This window comes from Pongo pygmaeus, chromosome 4 (assembly GCF_028885625.2).
Source record: "Pongo pygmaeus isolate AG05252 chromosome 4, NHGRI_mPonPyg2-v2.0_pri, whole genome shotgun sequence".
NCBI classification, from domain to species: domain Eukaryota; kingdom Metazoa; phylum Chordata; class Mammalia; order Primates; family Hominidae; genus Pongo; species Pongo pygmaeus.
The window spans coordinates 34,048,734-34,068,076 of NC_072377.2; the positions used below are offsets into that span (position 1 = coordinate 34,048,734).

The 19,343-nt window shown below is 40.5% G+C and overlaps 1 protein-coding gene across 1 annotated transcript in view; it reads right to left on the bottom strand.

The window, feature by feature from the left end:
- ADAMTS12 (ADAM metallopeptidase with thrombospondin type 1 motif 12) overlaps positions 1 to 19,343 on the bottom strand; it is a 381,409-nt gene that overhangs the window by 57,254 nt on the left and 304,812 nt on the right. The window contains exons 17-18 of the mRNA XM_054489129.2: positions 8,637 to 8,763; positions 1,686 to 1,896 (exon numbers count right to left, since the gene is read on the bottom strand). Of these exons, the coding sequence (XP_054345104.1) occupies positions 1,686 to 1,896; positions 8,637 to 8,763 (338 nt within the window). The remainder of the gene's footprint in view (positions 1 to 1,685; positions 1,897 to 8,636; positions 8,764 to 19,343) is intronic.

A 19,343-nucleotide genomic window follows, 5' to 3' on the forward strand; every position in this document is an offset into this window, starting at 1 on the left:
GTATATTTCTTTGCATGCATATCTTCATCCTTCCTTTTCTTTCTTTCCTTTTTTCTTTTTCTTTTCTGGATCCTATCTCTCCCACTGGATGGAAGTTCTTACCATCTAGGGACCATACTTTCTGTTTCTTTTTTTTTAAATTTCACCTAGATGCCCAAGAGAACATCCTGTACAGACTCAGAAGGTAAATAAACCTAAACTGTGACATAAGCTAATAAAAGGGAGTCTTGGAAATAACGTTTCATCAAAGCTGCTGTATTTAAATGAGTGTTTTGCTTTCAAATAGGTATCTTCAGAGATGTACCTTTGCTTACACAAATTTTAGAATTTTTCTTTCAGAGCAGGTGAAAAGCAATCTGTCACATATTTATCATCAAATATTTTTTAAACACAAAGATTTTGATCACATTATTCATTTATCCATCAGACCCCATTCTAATTGAGTTTCTGTGTCATTCTCCTGAATCAGATATTCTCCATTTTCTCCTGAGTCCTCACAGGAGTTCCTAAAATATCCTGAGCAGTGGTGGCATTATTGTTATTATTATTATTTTGAGACAGGGTCTCACTTTCTCACCTAGGCTGGAGTACAGTGGCATGATATCAGCTCACTATAGCCTCGATCTCCCAGGCTTAAGAGATCCTCCTGCCTCAGCCACCCAAGTAGCTGGGACTACAGGCATGTGCCACCATGACTGGCTAATTGTATTTTTCATAGAGATGGGGTTTCATCATGTTGCTTGGGCTGGTCTCAAACTCCCAAGCTCAAGTGATCCTCCTGCCTCAGCCTCCTAAAGTGCTGGGATTACAGGTGCCTGGCCAGTGGTAGCATTATCATGGAAGCATACGGCTTCTCAAGGAAGCTCGTAAGATAAAGTCAGCATCCGTCTCTAAACTCTGGCTTGTCAATTTTTAAAAAACATGTATTTTCTAGTTATTCCTTAGGTTGTTCACTGAACTGCACATAGACAAGCAGAGCTGAGGCCCTTGGAGACTTTGGGGCCTTCCACTAATAACTGGGAACATGACAAGGCCTGATGAAACCAGATTCCAAAGTGACCCAAAGAAAATTAAAGCCTGAGAGAGCTTTTCATAACCTTCCAGCTTACTGACTTCCAATTATAGTCAGATAATTAGATCAAATTAATTTTGGGAAAATGCAATATTTATCTGAACTTCTGTGTCTGATAATAGATGTTATAAACCTTGGTCTGGTTTGGCCTTGACACATGGTGAATAGATGGATAATTTGAGGGGATTTTTCTTAGTGTCAAGCGACGCTCTTTTGGTTTGGGTTAACTACAGTGATGTGCAGTCAGTGTTTTATAAACCACTTTTGGGGTGCGTGGGAGGTCCCTCATCTGCTACCAATGGTTTAAACAATGGGCCTGGCTAAGCTTCTGATGATTTATTAACTAGTCGTTGTGATCCTGTACTGGGGTTGTGGGGGAGTCTACCTCACCCCTGTCAGATAGTAAGCTGACCATTGAGCAAGTGGGAGCAAGATCCCATATGAATGGAAAATAAGCAGTGGACACAGGAAATGCAGGAGACAGGCCAGGGGTGATGAACACTGGCTATTTTGCAATTTTACCTAGGGTCACTTTGGATTGGATAATGAGAAGGAAGGCAGGGGCTGATGAAGCTCGAGTAATGCCAGTTTCCCCTCTGAGCCCTGAGCTCACCTCACTCCAGTTGCCCACTGTCCAGTCCGAGGGGCACAGGATGTCTCTGTTACAGGAAAGGAGGGTCTTGGGCTTCAGCAGGTGCTGGCAGTCTGTGGGCGGGAGAGCCTGCTCGTCAGAGCCCATGGTCTGGATGCACAGCACGGTTCGCTTCTTCTCCCCGTGGGGCCCGCATGTGGCCGAGCATGCTTCCCACTCCCCTGCCCACCACCTGCAGGCAAACATGGGTATGTGAGAGAAGATCTCCAACTTACGCATACGTTCCATTCAACCACTGAGAAATCAGGGGCAGAAATGCAGATCACAGGGCTGGGAGGGCCATGGAGACTCTCCAACCCACCAGGGGGCGTGCTGCAGACAGGGCCACGGTGTCTTCAATCACAGCTCCAGAGCTCTGCAGAGCGCCTGGCATAAGCAGTTGCTAAATACGCATGTTTTTGAATGAGAAAAAAATATATATGCATGCCCTCTCTTTTCAGTAAGAAAACTGAGGTCCAGGGTTCTGCTGTGCAATTTTAAGCAAGTTTAAGCCTCACTTTCTCATTATTCAATGGGTGTAAAAATATATTTTCTTTATATGAGTGTTGTGTTGTGCATTAAATGAAAGACCAATTCATGTAAAGGGCATAGTACAGAGCCTGACATATAACAAGAACTCAATCATTTGTATGATTTATTGTTCTTTTGACCATGCTATTGAGTAAAAGAGTCCAATTAGACTCTAGGTCTCTTGGCTCTTAATTGAATGTAAAGTAGGCACTTAAACATAAATTTTTAAATTATTTAGGAGGCGATCAATTAGAGACATTGCCTTTATTTTTTGCCCTATCTCCTGAAGTCTACTTGTTAATATTTTCACTGGTCCCTTTGATAAGAAATGAGTAGAAAAAGAACAAACTTAAATAAAATCATTTTTTACTCAAGAATCTAGGATGTGGGCCCACTGGTTACATAGAAGCAGCTTTTGAAAATGGCAGGGAGCCATCTCTTGTCCCTTTTCTCCATTATTGTGCAAATCTTCCCAGAACAAGTGGCTTCACTCAGTGTGGTTTGGGTCCATTATTGTTCCTATGTACAGCCCGCTTGTCCATCCCTTCATATAGTAAGAAGTGGGACACTTCTGTTTTTCATGGGAAAACAGTACACTGGGGGATGTCCTTCATTCTTGACTTCAAGAAAGCCTCCTGACTTGAGATAGCACTGAATTTTGGTAATTTTGAAGATAAAAGTTTTTACTTTTATTTTTATTTACTAAATATTGGATTTATTTATGTAGAATTTCTTTTGATTGTGACACTTTTAATCTCAAGTTAAAAATATCAGAAGAAAGCAATTCCTCAATTCAATAATATTCTTCATTTAATAAGTAATTGAGATTACTTATTTATTCTTTGGTGTTTAACATCAGTGGATAAAGAGCTAATAATATTGGAACAGTATGATGTGAAATCAAATAAGTGCCCCACTGTATTAATCTAATTACTTTGTCCTACCTCTGACTTTTCTGAAGGAGGGCAGGCCAAGGGAATATATAAAATGTCATTCTGAAAATTTCTTAATCTGGGTTGATTGAAAGTCTAATTTATCTAAGTACTTGCTACAGGGCTTTCAGCTGTATTACTACAAAGTGATAATAGACATTCTTGTTTTCTCTTCTTGGAGTTTTCTCTATAGTCCCTTAGGGGACATACTGCCTGTGATTTTGCTATAGTATGAATGTGTTCCCCAAAACATATGTGTTAGAAACTTAATCCTCAATATAACAGTGTTGGGAGGTGGGATCTGATGGGAGGTGTTTAGATCGTGAGGGCTTTACCATTATGAATGGATTAAGGCCACTTGAAAAAGGATTTGGGAGTGGTTTACTCCTTTTCACTCTTCTATATGAGGACATGAACGTTTGTCCTTTGTTGCCCTTCCTCCTTCAGCCTTATGAGGATGCAGCAAGAAGACCCCCGCCAGATCAAATGAGCCTCCAATCTTGGCCATCTAATCTCCAGAACTGTGAGAAATGTTTATTTTTAAAAGAAATTTATTTTTTATTTTTATAGAGAAAGAGTCTTGCTTTGTTGCCCAGGCTAGTCTCGAACTCCTGTGCTCAAGTGATCCTTCTGCCTTGGCCTCCCAAAGTGCTGGGATTACAGAGTGAGTCACCATACCTGGCCAAGAAATAAATTTGTTCTTTATAAATTACCCAGTCTGTGGTATTCTGGTACAGCCACACAAAATGGACTAAAACAGCTTAGACTTAGTCTCACAAGATTAAAGTGAAAACCACCTTCTTCTTTTTTTTTTTTTTTCCTGTAAAGGTCTTCCAGGTCCAGGGCTCAGGAGCCATGGTCCAGTTGTTCTCTGCTGCCCATCTCATTCTTTTGGGTGTTTTCCATAATCCCACCTCTTGTAGGAGATTTCTAATAGAATGCTGTTTTTATATTTATGGAGATTTTGTTTTACCTAAATGTCTAAGTGTGTGTGTGTGTGTGTGTGTGTGTGTGTGTGTGCATGTGTGTGTGTGCCTATGTTTGAGATCTTTGAAGAGCCTGTAGTTGTTCCAGAGTTCTGTAAAAGTTTACTGTAGTTTGGATACGAGTCCTCTCTGAGATCAAGTAGAAGGGATGGGTTAGAGACCCTTTGAATCTCTCTTTTATTTTTAAAAGAACCCTTCTTTTATCAGTAGCTTCTACTGATTCCCCTATCAGTATATGTTCCAACAGTGCTGATCACCAACAAACCAGGACACGTCACTCTTTCTAACCTTCATTACTCAGATAAATGAAAGTCCAAAACTGAATTTGTTAAACGCTTGCTGAGAATAAGAAATCAAATTTTATAATTATCATCTTTCTTTGTACTAATCTTTTTCCTAATAGAATTTACATTCCAAAATCCAATTCAACTAAACATTTCAAATTCTGACAAAACCATGACTACAGTATAAGCACTCCTACCTCCTGGCCCTGTGTACACATTGTCTCCACATTCTCATTATATCCCATTCCTCCAGCCTCATTTTCCCTAGCTTTCTTGTCCACTACACACACCATGCTCAGTCCTTTTCCCTCGTTCATGGGCTTTTCCCAGTCTCAATGATCTTATTCCTTTCATTTAGATCAGAAGGTCTCAATCAGCAGAGATTTCAGCAGCTTCCCTCCCCAGGGGACATTTGGGAATGTCTGAAGACATTTTTCGTCGTCACAAATCAGTGGTGACAGGGAACGGGGGGTGGGTTTCTATTGGCATCTAATGGATAGAGTCCAGGGATACTGCTAAACCTCCTACATTGGCACTAGACAGCTTCCCACAACAAAAAACTATCCAGCCCAAAGCAGCAATAGTGTTGAGGTTGAGAAACTTTGATTTAAGTCACATGCCATTATTTTGTGGACTGAAACCCATATCAAGCCGCCAGAGTTTAAAAAAAAATCACTGTCAGAGGTTTATTGAGTACTTTGGATATGCTAGGCACTATCACAGCTGTGGCCTAGCAGAGCTTTGCTTTGCTGAAAACCAAAATTCAGAGAGAAGTCAGTAGGGAGAAGGGACTCAAATAACCTCTTTCTGGAGTCAGATATATTAAATTTTCAAAGAATTTCTTTCTTGACAGCCTACTCTGTCCTGGAACATGCTCTACAAGGCTTTCATCCTGAAAGCCATTGGCAATGTAATATATATTTTTTATGTTTAGATAATCAAAAATTTTTATTAAATCTTAAAAAAATCTCTCTCAAATACTCCTTTGGGGAAGAACACAGAATTTTGAAATTGGTTGTAAAAACAAGATATTACTGAAAAAAAATGATCCAGAAATAAATAAGATTAAACCTTGCACAGGAAATTTTTTGGGAAAGGAAATGACAGCTCCCAGTGATGGATTATGAACATTTTAGAGATCATGGAAATTAGGTGACAGAAGAAGATATTGCAGCTTGAAATTCATATACAAGGAAACTAGTGAACTAAGCTTGCAGAAACAAATAATATTAGTTTATTATTTGTTTATTTTTAAAAAAGCAAATCGCCAGGCACGTGGGCTCATGCCTGTAATCCCAGCATTTGGGGAGGCTAAGGTGGATGGATCACTTGAGGTCAGGAGTTTGAGACCAGCCTGGCCAACATGGTGAAACCCAATCTCTACTAAAAGTACAAAAATTAGCCAGATGTGATGGTGTGCGCCTGTAATCCCAGCTACTCACAAGGCTGGGGCAGGAGAATTGCTTGGACCTGGAGGCATGACTTAGTTTTGGAGTCATGCATTCATAACATTTTTATTGTGTTGTAATGTGAGAGAAAAAGTTTAAATGTAGGGTATTCTAGTTCTAGTACTGAAACCTGCTTATCCTGAGATCCAGCAGCATGGTGTAGCAGCACATACAGAGGCAGCACAGCAAACAGATCTGGGTTCAAATCCCAACTCTACAATTTGTAGCTAAGTGACCTAGGAAAATTTTCGTGAAAGCTTTAGTCTTCATTTGTATAATGAGCATAAATGTATCTACAAATTAGGGTTGCTTACAGGCTTAAATGATATGGTTATGTGGAAATAGCTTGGAAAATAGTGGGTTCTTAAAAAGTGCTAGTTTTTAACACAGGAACAGAAAACCAAATACCATGTCATGTTCTGACTCATAAGTGGGAGCTGAACAATGAGAACACATGGACACAGGGAGGGGAACATCACACACTGGGGCCTGTAGGGAGTTGGGGGGCAAGGGGAGGGAGAGCATTAGGACAAATACCTAATGCAAGCGGGGCTTAAAACCTAGATGATGGGTTGATAGGTGCAGCAAACCACCATGGCACATGTATATCTATGGAACATCCTGCACGTTCTGCACATGTATCCCAGAACTTAAAGTAAAATTTAAAAAAAGAAGTGCTAGTTTTCTCTGCAGCCGTTTCCTCTAGGGTATGGCATCAAATTTCTCTGAACCTTTATCTCCTCATATACCACCTCAGAGTAATACCCGTACCCAGTCTTATGACTATTTCATAAATATTTGTAGAAGCTAAAATGCAATCACAAATAAAAAGGACTTTTGTAAATTGGCCATTGATATGGTTTGGCTGTGTCCCCACTCAAATCTCAGCTTGAATTGTAGCTCCCACAATTCCCACGTATTGTGGGAGGGACCTGGTGGGAGATAACTGAATCACGGGGTTGGATTGCCCCATACTGTTCCCATGCTAGTGAATAAGTCTCATGAGATTTGATGGCTTTATTAGGGCAAAACCCTTTCACTTGGCGCTCATTCTGTCTTGTCTGTAGCCACATAAGACATGCCTTTCCCCTTCTGCCATGATTGTGAGGCCTCCCTAACCACATAGAACTGTGAGTCCATTAAACCTCTTTTTCTTTGTAAATTATCCAGTCTTCATTATATCTGAATGTTTCATGCAATTCTACTTAGCTTATCATGTCCTACTTGAGAGCGCATTTTCAGAAATTGTACCTGTATGTATTATATTGTGCCTAATGAACATTCTCAGGAGTAAAAAATCTCACAGTTCATGAACTCTGTGGATTAGTAGGCAATGGACTAGCTCTAAGAAAGGCTCTTTTTCCTGCCTCATTCTTCCCTGAGAAAGTAACGTAACTGCAATTTCATATAAAACCTAGTGCTAGCCTTATCTTCCCTTGTCATTTCTAGTTCTTCCTGGCAAAAGAACCACAGGAAGGAGCTACAGCAAGGCGAGGTGATGACACATTTCTGTCCTGCTTCAATAGTGGTGGGGTCCAGCTCCTACCTAGAAAAAGCCACAGAACAGAAGAGAAAATAAACCTCTCTCTCTGAACTGAGAATACCCTGGCCTCTGGGTCCTGCCTGTTTGGACGGCTAAGAGACCGACATCGCTTTTTTCAACTTTCTTGTCCTGACTCTTCTTCCTAACCTAGTTCTTGGATATTTATCACATTCTAGCTCTTCTTTATAATCCACCCTGTCACCTGTTTGATTTTAGTCTCCCCCTGGTTTAAATGCCTCATAGTGTGTCTGCTTAGAACTGGGATGAATGCTTGATGGACTCTGCAACATAAATACTTCCCTGTTTAAGGTTGCTAGAGAATGAAGACACTTTCTGGAAATCAACCAATATTCCTTCCTTTCTGCCTCTTTCCTCTCCCTTTTTCCCTCCTTCTTTTCTTCTTCTCCTTCTTCCTCCTTTTTCTTTTTCCTTTCTTTTTTTTCTCTCTCTTTTTTTTAAACATAAGCCTGGCATAATAACATCCCAACTACCTTCTAGGATCCCAATCTCTTGAACAAATGTGATTAGCAATACCCTGAATATTGCTGAATATCTCTGTAACAGTGGCTGTCAACTGAGGATGATTTTACCCTGTAGTGGATATCTGTCAATGTCTGCAGACATTTTTAGTTGTCATAGCCTGGATTAGGAGGGAGGGAGTTCTACCAGCATTTAAGTAAACACAGGCCAGCAATGCTGCTAAGCTTCCTGCAATTCACGGGCAGCCCCCCACAACAAAGAGTCAGCCAGTCCCACATGCCAGTAATGTCAAGGTTGGGAAAACCTGCTCTCTGAGCCCCTTCTTCTGGACAGCCTGAAGTACAAGTGGGCTCTGTGATCGGAAGTTGCCAACCTTTTGTCTGAAGGCTGGCGTTGCACTGGTAAAGCCCTTGGAAAAGACAACTGTATAGTAAAACTACTTTTGGGTGATCCACTTAGCATTCTCTTCACCAATGCTTTGGCACTTAGTCTTGCCAAATAATTAAACACAGAACACATCACCTTGTGAAAATACTGCTCTTGGGAGAATATATCCTCACAGCTTGCCACAGGCTCCAACAGCATAGCCACAGAAAACTCTAACCGCGTCTTGTATTTATCCAAATAAAAAACCACACAATATTTCTTTATCAGCAAGCACTGGGTCACTCTTGAGTCGGACATCACTGTAGGCAGACACACAGAGCTCCAGCTATTAGCGATGGTTACCTGGGTGGACAAGCCTTTTCATGGCACTTCTTCTGTCTCCCATTGGGCTGTGTTTCTGGGTCACAGAATGTAGCTTTCACCATCCCGCGGCCCTTCTTTATGCAATGGGCAGTTTGGCGGCGGATACCTGGGGGTCAGACAGAAAGATTCACACGTATTGAATCCTGAGCCCACATGCTCATGGTCAGGTGAGGTACCTGACCATGTCAACGATCATGCCGACGACTGATGGGAAAGTTGTTCAAAAGTTACTTGGTTTTAAAGGAGGGATGAAGAATAGGGAGCTCTTGCGATTCACCCTGATGCTGGAGCTGGCAAGAGGAGGAGGAGAGCTTGCCTAGGAAAAGCTGCAGATCATAGAGGTAGGAGGTAAAGTCTGTTCCATAGATTACAGTCCAGCCGTGAAGACTAGACTAACACATACATGCCAGGTGGAAAACCAAATGAGATTTAAATAATGAAAGTAGATTGGGCACAGTGGCTCACATCTGTAATCCCAGCACTTTGGGAGGCAGAGGCAGGTGGATCACTTAAGGTCAGAAGTTCGAGACCAGCCTGGCCAAAATGGTGAAACCCCATCTCTACTAAAAATACAAAAATTAGCTGGGCGTGTTGGTGGGCTCCTGTCATCTCAGCTACTTGGGAGGCTGAGGCAGGAGAATCCCTTGAACCCAGGAGGCGAAGTTTGCTGTGAGCTGATATCGTGCCACTGCACTCCAGCCTGGGCAACAGAGTGAGACTCTGTCTCCAAAATATTACTGCTACTACTAATGAAAGTAGATATCATCACCAGGTGTTATGAGGCAATTGCTGCAGTATTAGCTTAATTAAAGGATAAAGGAGACAGATATCTCTATATTAGTTGAGGTCAGTAAATTCTGAAAGACTGAAATACAATTTAAAATAATGTTGTGAAGTTTGAGATGTCATGTTTTTTAAAATACAGGGATTTGATAGCAAGGATTGATAACCCTGCTGCCTTCAGAGACCAGGTAGTTAATGTAAGTAAGGGACTCACACAGGGTCTATAGGCAAATGAAGCCTTGTCCCAGGCACTGTTCTAAACTATGTGTATTTATATCAATGATGTATTACCTGTTATCTATTATGATGTATAATAACCCAAACCCCTCAACAACCCAATGAGATCAGCACCATCATTATCATTATCTGACAGGTGAAGAAACTGAGGCACAGTGAAGTCACAAAGGTTGAGAAAGGGAAAGGACCACTGACTTTGATAACTAGGACATCATTAGCAACAGAACGTAGAGGAGTGGCCAGACTGTCATGGACTGAAGTGAAGGGGTGTCCCGGGGAAAAGAAAGAGAGATCAGATTGTTACTGTGTCTGTGTAGAAAGAGGTAGACACAGGAGACTCCATTTTGTTCTGTACTAAGAAAAATTCTTCTGCCTTGAGATGCTGTTAATCTGTAACCTTACCCCTAACCCCATGCTCTCTGAAACATGTGCCGTGTCAGCTCAGGGTTAAATGGATTAAGGGCTGTGCAAGATGTGCTTTGTTAAACAGATGCTTGAAGGCAATATGTTCATTAAGAGTCATAACCACTCCCTAATCTCAAGTACCCAGGGACACAAACACTGCGGAAGGCTGCAGGGACCTCTGCCTAGGAAAGCCAGGTATTGTCCAAGGTTTCTCCCCATGTGACAGTCTGAAATATGGTCTCGTGGGAGGGAAAAGACCTGACCGTCCCCCAGCCTGACACCCGTAAAGGGTCTGTGCTGAGGAGGATTAGTAAAAGAGGAAGAAACGCCTCTTTGCAGTTGAGACAAGAGGAAGGCATCTGTCTCCTGCCCGTCCCTGGGCAATGGAATGTCTCGGTATAAAACCCAATTGTATGTTCCATCTACTGAGATAGGGAAAACAGCCTTAGGGCCGGAGGTGGGACAGGCGGGCAGCAATACTGCTCTTTAAGGCATTGAGATGTTTATGTGTATGCATATCTAAAGCACAGCACTTAATTCTTTACCTTGTTCATGATGCAGAGACCTTTGTTCATGTGTTTATCTGCTGACCTTCTCTCCACTATTATCCTATGACCCTGCCACATCCCCTACTCCGAGAAACACCGAAGAATGATCAATAAATACTAAGGGAACTCAGAGGTCGGCAGGATCCTCCATATGCTGAACGCTGGTCCCCTGGGCTTCCTTATTTCTTTCTCTATACTTTGTCTCTGTGTCTTTTTCTTTTCCAAGTCTCTCATTCCACCTAACGAGAAACACCCTCAGGTGTGGAGGGGCAACCCCCCTTCAAAGGGGCAGTGAAGAAGCAACTCAGCATCTCCCTTGAAAGGGCTAGTGCTCACATGTGACATGTGAAATACTGGGTAAGAATAATAAAGACTAAGAATCCTGAAAGGAAGAGAAATCTGTACAAAGGCTGGCACCCTGAGCTCTCAGGATGTCTAGACCTTGTGTGGGCTCACTGGTGTACAGAACTCCAGAACTGGAAAGGCCCCGAGCAATCCAACGAGCTGGTCACCTCCTCCCTTTACAGCCAAGGACACTGAGGGGCTTTCCTGTAGTCACACAGCTGGCAGGACTGACCTGGAACCTGCTGTCCTACCACCCACCACCTCGCACTGCCTCAGCATGGACTCACTTCAGCCAAATCCCCCTGATGCCAGATGGCATCTTGTCACTTAAAAAAGTGTCAGAGGGAGTTGCAAAACAGTAAGTAAATCCTTTAAAAAAGAACAATTTTTTTTGAGAAAATTCTGTTTTCAAGAGACAAGTAAACCTTCAACCACTCAGGCTTTCTCAACTAACAGATGTCGGCGGAATAGAGACTTGGATCGTTGACATCAGAGAAGCTGACATGCATCTGCCATTGGAGAGTGGGGGGAAAAAAGTTTAGCTGCTTAGAAGTTTCATTAAAGCTTAGGTGGTTTGGCAAATTCTTGATGTCAAAACATGAAAAGGACTGTCAGATGACTGTAACAGGTTGGAAACATTCCCAAAAGGCTTGTATCTGTGCACGAATAGCAAAGATAAGTGTGCTTAGTGTTCGTGTCTCCAGAAGGGCACAAAACCTTACATAAAATCCCCTTCGGAAAGTTAATAACATGGCATGGGTCAATCCACTGCACCAACTGGGAGATGAATGGATAGGCCAGGCAAATGTCATCAAGGGGAAAAGGAAAAGGGATAACTATGTGTCAGAGTTTCTCCACTGACATTAATGGTCCTGGTGACCATTACTCTTCTCTCGGCAACTGCATTCTTATATACTACAGCCTTTGTATGTGCCAGGTACCAAGCTAAGCCCAATCTTCCAATGAGGGCCCCAACCCAGTAGGTTGACCCCCTGACATTATAGGATAGCAATACCTGGCCAAGGGCTTCTTTCTCAAGTCTGATGCTTGTGTGTTCATTTGGTAAAATTTAATTTATCAATTCATTTCTTATCTATTCCTGGTTAAATAAAAAAAAAAAAAAAAAGAAAAGAAAACAAATAGAATCCAAGCGTCCTGAGTTCTAGTCCCTACTTTCCCTTCTACACATCACTGGGTTTAGTCTGTAGGAAAATGAGAACAGTGATATTCATGCCGTTGGAGGGCGGGAAGCTCAGCTAGTTTATCCTGGAAGCATCTCTTACATTTTAAAAGTGATACTCCATAAAAGGAAGACAAAGTTTAATCATTGGAAACCTTGGATAACGAAAGGATCTGGTTAATATAATTTTATGGTTAACCTAGAAAATGGTTTGTTGAAACGATTGTCAGAATGTTCCAAAATGATATTAGTTCATATTGCCTTCGTGAGTGTACATATGGCAGCTCATATTTTCCAAAGGTGGCTGCAACAATATTCTCCCATTCAGCGTGCTCTTCTACAACATGACCTTGTCATCCCTCACTGAGACACAGAGTCTAATTCCCCTGGCCTTGAACTAAATGCAGAAGTGATGCTGTGTGACTTCAGAGGCCAGATTCGAAACGCCAAGCAACTTCATCTGCTGCATCTGTGTCTCACTCTTGAGACACTCCAGCTACCACAGTGGGGAAACTCAGTGCCCTTGGAAAGGCCACATGTAGGTCGACAGTCAGCCCCAGATGAACCTAGCCCTTGGATCAACCGGCTCAGGTGCCACTCACATGAATAAAACAGCATTCAGATGGTTCTAGCCCCCAGGCATTTGAGTCTTCCTAGCCAAAGTGCCAAACACAGTGGAACAGAGTCACAGCATACCCAATGTGTCCTGTCTCAATTTATGACCCACAGGATCTGTGGCATAATAAAGGGGTGGATGTTTTACTACACCAATTTAAGGGTGCTTTGTTACATACCAGGAGTAATGGAAAGAACACTCAATAAATGTGAGCTTTCTTCTTTCCTCCAGTCAAGACCCAGAGCTGCAATTGAGCTTGGCTTGCTATAGTCCAACCATGATTGATTTTATTGATTTTTCATGTTCTTTTCTCTTGTGCTACAGTTCTTCTGTTTTCCCTCCAGATCCACTGTGCCCCCTTCTCTTCCCTGCCCTAAACCTCAAGAAGGTCATCCTGTGGATTGCTGTGGCTTCCCATGAGATTTGGGAAATGGAGGCACTATCTCTTTGTTTAACTGCTCCTTCCCCTTAATTCTTTAGGCCTAGGGTTGGTAGCCTTATTCCCCTGGCCTTCCACTGTTAATGGGCAGGGGCAGTAAATTACCTTTCTTAATTTCCCTAAGCCCTACCCATACCTTTGAAAGTAGGCAAGGTTGTCAGCTTGACTGTGCCAGCTGTTCCCTGCTGGGTCTCTAACCGGTAGTATCCCCTTTGCAGTAAAAATCCCAAACTATTCATCTTCAGTGATACACTCATTAACTCTGAAAATCAATTGCTGAAATAAAATCTTTCTTTGACATAGGATATTGTAATACCTTTTGTGGAAGGGGTTCGAATCAGTCACCCTTTTAAGAGCAGTTATCATTATGTGACACTGCAAATGCAGGAAATACAACACATTCAGCTAAGTCTATGTGACCTTGATCTTTCCCTGGAAATTAAAGAAAGATAAATGATATTGGCTTTTTATTTGGCTTGCTATTTTTTCCCTTTCTCTTCTATACTAAATATAGTCCCAAAAGAAATTCCAGCTAATTAAGGATGCCAATCAATCAATATGTTGCCACAGCACTAAGTTAACTGTTTATCTGGATGCACTTACTTCAAAAGACACAAAGTAGAAATCAGTCGCATTCCAAAATATATGAGAACTAAATTCACAATGTTATTTCCAGATGATTCTGAATGCCTTTCCCCACATAGCAACCAGAACGTTGCCATGCAGCAGTACTTAGTAAATCTCACTGGATACTAGCAATGAAAGGTCAACTAAGTGCCTTTCAAAGAACTGTTTTCCTGTACTCTAAACAGGAGTACTCATCTTGAATGAAAGTTATGCCTCAATATAAGGAACAAGCAATGTTCCTTACGTCTAAAAGAAAATGGCATAGCTCATCATATTCTCAATTCAATATCAAGGTTGTAAAATCAAGGGAGTTTGTTATGGTTAATTTAATTTGATTCAAAAATTCAGTTCAGACAACTGAAAGACTTAGATAAAACAAGTGAAGACATAGCTTATTGTAATGACTTATGGCAAAAACTATAGTATTTCCTATTATGTATAAACTTAAGATTAGATACTTAAGACAGTGAACATTTAATTACAGCATGTGAAAGTTTCAAGGCATTGTATACTCAATCTTTAAAATACTGGTAAGGTCTCTTTTTTAAAATAACCATTTAAGTGAGAATGATACCAGTACAAGTTAAATTGCACATTAGCACATAAATTATAATCCTCCCCAAATTAGACATAACATTGATTTTAATAATAAAAAATGATAACAATTCTGTGACTCAATAAAGAGCTTGTCACTTACAATTCCCCTAAATAAGTAGCAAACGTTAACTTCACAGGAAGAAGAGAAGTGTGGGAATTGTTTGTCTGTCTGTCTCTCTTGTCAATGAGTCCATTCTTAGCCAACTTTCACTTTAGGTTCCCACTAAATATTTACCTTTATTCTTTCTGGCTTTCTTGGTTTCTTCATCTGTTTTCATGCTCTATGAGTTCAGATCTACCCTTCATAATGAAGGCTCTGTCAAGGACAGCTTGCGTCTCATGACTATAGAAGCTCAAACACATTTAAGAGTGTGTGTGTGTGTGTGTGTGTGTGTGTGTGATCAACAATCACAACATCGACAGCACCATCAAAACTGGAACTGGTTTTGAATCCTGCTTTTAACATTTACTTACTGAGTGATCTCGGACAATCCTGCTAACCTTCTCAAGCCTCAGTTTCCTTGTCCTCATCTTCATGACGGCAAAAGATTATAGTATAGGGTTGTTGTGAGGACAAAATGATGTATGCATCCTCATATGCCCATGATGTACCCTAAGTCCTGGTACTATGCTGAATGCACATAGTAGGACCTTGAGAAAAGTTTTGGAACCTGAATCCAAAGCCTCTTTGTAACCCACTCATCCAATCATGAATATTAACTCCCTCTAAAATTCTGCTTCCTGCACCTCATAAGATCAGGGTTGGCTTCACACTCTGAGACTGGTGAATAAAGCAAACTCAACTCATCCAATTCACTGAAGCCCTAGTTTTCTTACTTCTGTGATGTAAACTCCTTCCTACAAACAACTAGACCCTTGTTACACAATTCATTTTTATTTCCTAGCTCAAAAGAACATTGAAATTGACTTAAACAACCACAAATATTGAATGTATATTAGATAATAAGATCTTATTTTACTATCATCATTTGTTGAAACCTATACCTCTCACATCAGTAAAACTCCAAGCCACTACTTTTTCTCTCCCTGAAATGCCAATGAACTGTTACATAAGTTCATAAGTTGACTGTCATGGTTACGGGTAACATAAGAATTTATATAAGAAATGCTTAAATAAGGTACTTAAAGAATGTTTAATAGTCTTAGGTAGAAAAAGATTCTGCCCTATGAAGGAGATATTTTCAAAATTCACCACAATCAAGAAGTATTCCTGCCTGATTATGACTCCTTTTCTGTGTCCAAGTCAGGGACCTCATTCACTTAAAGAAAATCAGAGGCCTACAATGCCTCACAGCTCTCATGGGTTAACAAGAAAAGCAGGCAGTCAGCATTCCACAGAGCACACTGAGAAAGGCAAAGTTCCACAGAAACCAACTGAGAAATTCCAGGCAACCGCATTATTAGAGAACAAAACTAAGGCCTTGAAATAAGGGCAGGATAAATCTCTGCTGGCCGCACAGGGTAAAAATGGAACTAGGAAGACTGGCTAAATAACAGACCATTAGATTAGCCACTCTGATTAAGGATTCTCATTTCTTCATTAGTGAACCACAACAGAAAGATTATCAGACCTACACTGTATATTACTAGTAGTTTATTTTATATATTTATGCATTTAGTAAACTATATGATCCTCATTCTAGAGCATCCATCTCTCAATTCCAATAATTTAATTCCATTAAAATCATCTGAATTTATCCTCCTATTATCTTTATGAAGTCCTACATTATGACAGATCAATATCTGAACTTCATTGATCCTACCTGACCATTATGGTGGACAAAGTCTGATGGATTAGCACCAAGATGAGTGCACTTTGAAAATGTTAAATAAGTATCTGACTATGAGTTTCCAAAGAAGTGTATTCTGCTTTCTAAATATCAGTATATGGTCACAAATCAGGGTTATAGCGGAATAGGTGCTTCTATTTATGAATCTCGTGCTTTATCAAGGATATATGGACATTATCTCAAGCATGGTTACACTGAACTTTAGTAGGAATACTATTGGATAAATCCTATAGGAACTAGTTTCAGTAAACAGAAGTATCTGCTCCACACTAATTTATTTCCAGTGAATGTGATCTAGTTTATAATTCAGTTTAGAACAGTCAAACAGTCTCCAGGAACTTTGCAGGCATGGTCTTTGCAGTTTTCAATATTTGCTTTTCCTACCAGCACATGACATTTTTTGAACAAAGGGACAATGACTAAACTCCAGAGAGAATTTACCCAGGAGATAAAGGAAAAGGAGAAGCCCAGGGTAGGGCAGGAGAAGTGCTCTCTCTTTTGTGTAGGTCACTGTTGTACCTACAGGCCCCAAAATGCAGAATCAAGATCACTGAGCACAAAAATGGCAAAGGTCACGTTCCGAAGTGAGGAGCTATTTTCCAGCAGTAGGGCCATTCCAGGACACAGGAAATTTTGGTTAGACGCTATTATAACTGACAGAACTCTGCAGTACTAGGGCTGCAATGAGGCAAAAAGGTGGCTTTTGCATCTCTCTAAAAGTGATCCTGAGCTTTTGCCCAAATATTTTCTTATAAGGAGTCCTGAAGCTTCCTGTGGAGATGAATATCTGTGTCAAGCCATTTCTGCAGATGTTTCTTCACAGATAATCTAGTGGCTGAACTTTCATTGGTGATCTTTTGATGGGTGACTCAGATAAATTACTTTCATTAAGCCTTCCATAATGCATGGTAATTCTCTTCCAAGTTTCCTGAGGAGTAGTCAGTCCTAAATTCCCCTAAAGTCAGAGCGTCACTCCCCACGGTAAGGCAGAAGTAAAAGCAAATGCCTCTGAGGGGAGAGAAGAACAGATACTGGCTTGGAGACAAAGCTGTCACTGGTGTTCTCTGAGAGTGCCCTTTACCTCTGAGCAGTAAACTGTGGAAAACAGGCTGGCTCTCATACCAGTGAGCTCAGTTTAGACTATTGTCTTGCCAGTTTTTCACATGGATCTCTGATCTAGAACAAAGGTAATATTTTAAAAATTCGAAATAAGAAAACAACATCTTAGTGAATTTATGCTTAAATACTTCCTTGTTCCAAATGTGTAACAGTAATATATAACATATAAACATGTAAACAAAATTAGATTGTAAAATACAAAAAATAAGGCACCACACTCAAATGTCGTCAAACAGCCCTGCAAAATACTGAGCAGAACTTAAGTGAAGTGCTTAACTTAAGCAGAGCTCTGTCAGGCTCCTGGCCTTGTTAGTGTCTTACTACCTTCCTAGGCCTAGAACTCATCAAGAGTGAATGCAGTTAATATAAGTATGAATTTATATCATATTAAGTAAACTGTAATGAAGGAATGCCAGTACAGCTCAGTAACAGAAAATCTATTCATGGAGTAACCAAATTAGCATATTAATAGATATAAAACATGATCATCTCAGAAGATACAGAAAAATATCAGATTCAACACTCATTTATAATGAAAGATGTCATAAACTAGGAATAGAAGAAAATTTATTTTCCCTGATAAAAATCATCTGAAGGAGCAGGAATGAAGTGGGCAGATCACCTGAGGTCAGGAGTTCGAGACCAGCCTGGCCAACATGGCAAAACCCCGTATCTACTAAAATTACAAAATTAGCTGGGTGTGGTGGCGCATGCCTGTAATCCCAGCTACTGGGCAGGCTGAGGCAGGAGAATCACTTGAACCTGGGAGGTGGAGGTTGCAGTGAGCGGAAATTATGCCACTGCACTCTAGCTTGGGCAAAAAGACCAAAACTCCATCTCAAAATTAAAAAAAAAAAAAAAAAAGAAAAGAAAGAACAATCCCCCACTGCCCCCCTACTTAGCACAATCACTCTTGAAGAGTTTTAGGCCTGGGAAGTTAGCAAGACAAGAATTCAATTTCTAATCAAGAGCTCAGCCGACCTACCTGCTGGCTCCATCACTTTATCTGGTATATTGTCAATGTCACCATGAGACAGCAGTTCTAAACAATCATGACAAATCCTGGTCCTGAAATGAGGCCCTGCAGTGTGGTCAGGTAAAACTGCAAAAGTATTAGAAAGGGTGGGGTGCATACAGACAGAAGATGGGAGAAAAGAGGCAGGAGAGAGAAAAAAGAAAAAGCCACTAAAAGGAAATTACACTCTAATCAAGCCTGTAAATTATAATTCCAAAATACATTTAGAGAAATCTAATGCTAAGACAAGCTACAAAGTAATTAGAATAGGAATCCACTCTGGGTGAAATAAATTTGATAGGGCACTCTGACAAGCTTTAAAATAAGCATGTTACTGCCTTTGGGCATTTTAATTAGACATATATAAAAATAAACTCTTCTTTAGACCTGTTTCTTGTTATATGTTCTTCGTCTCAGTGAGTGATACCACCATTTGGCTACTTATCCAACGGAGCACACAGAGTGTTACCTTTCAGTCTTCCCTATGCTCAAATCATTGTCCACTAAGAGATAAATGGAATCAACCACTGAGCCCAGTCTAGCCTATTTCCTAAAGAGCTCCACATTCATACAATTTTTCCATCTATGTCACTTTAATTTCAGTTCTAGCCACTGTATTATTTCCCCTGACTGCTGCAAAAACTTTGGGTATCTTCTCCTTACCTCTTGCGTTTTTGCGTTTTTCTCCCACACAGAAATAAAAAGTTGAGGATGTTCAAATAAATTTAAAAAAGATATAATTTCTATTAGTTGAGCATAATAAATTGTAAAAATGGAAGAAACAAGAATAGATAAATGTAAAAATGACAACTAGAAAACTTGGGGAAAATATGCAGTCATTGAAATAAAAAATGCTGTGGTGAGGGTAAATTCTAGATAGGACACAGTTGAAGAGTAAGTGAGTGATGTTGAATAAAGTTCTAAGGAACTCAGAATTCAGTTTCAAAGGAAAAATACTTGAAAC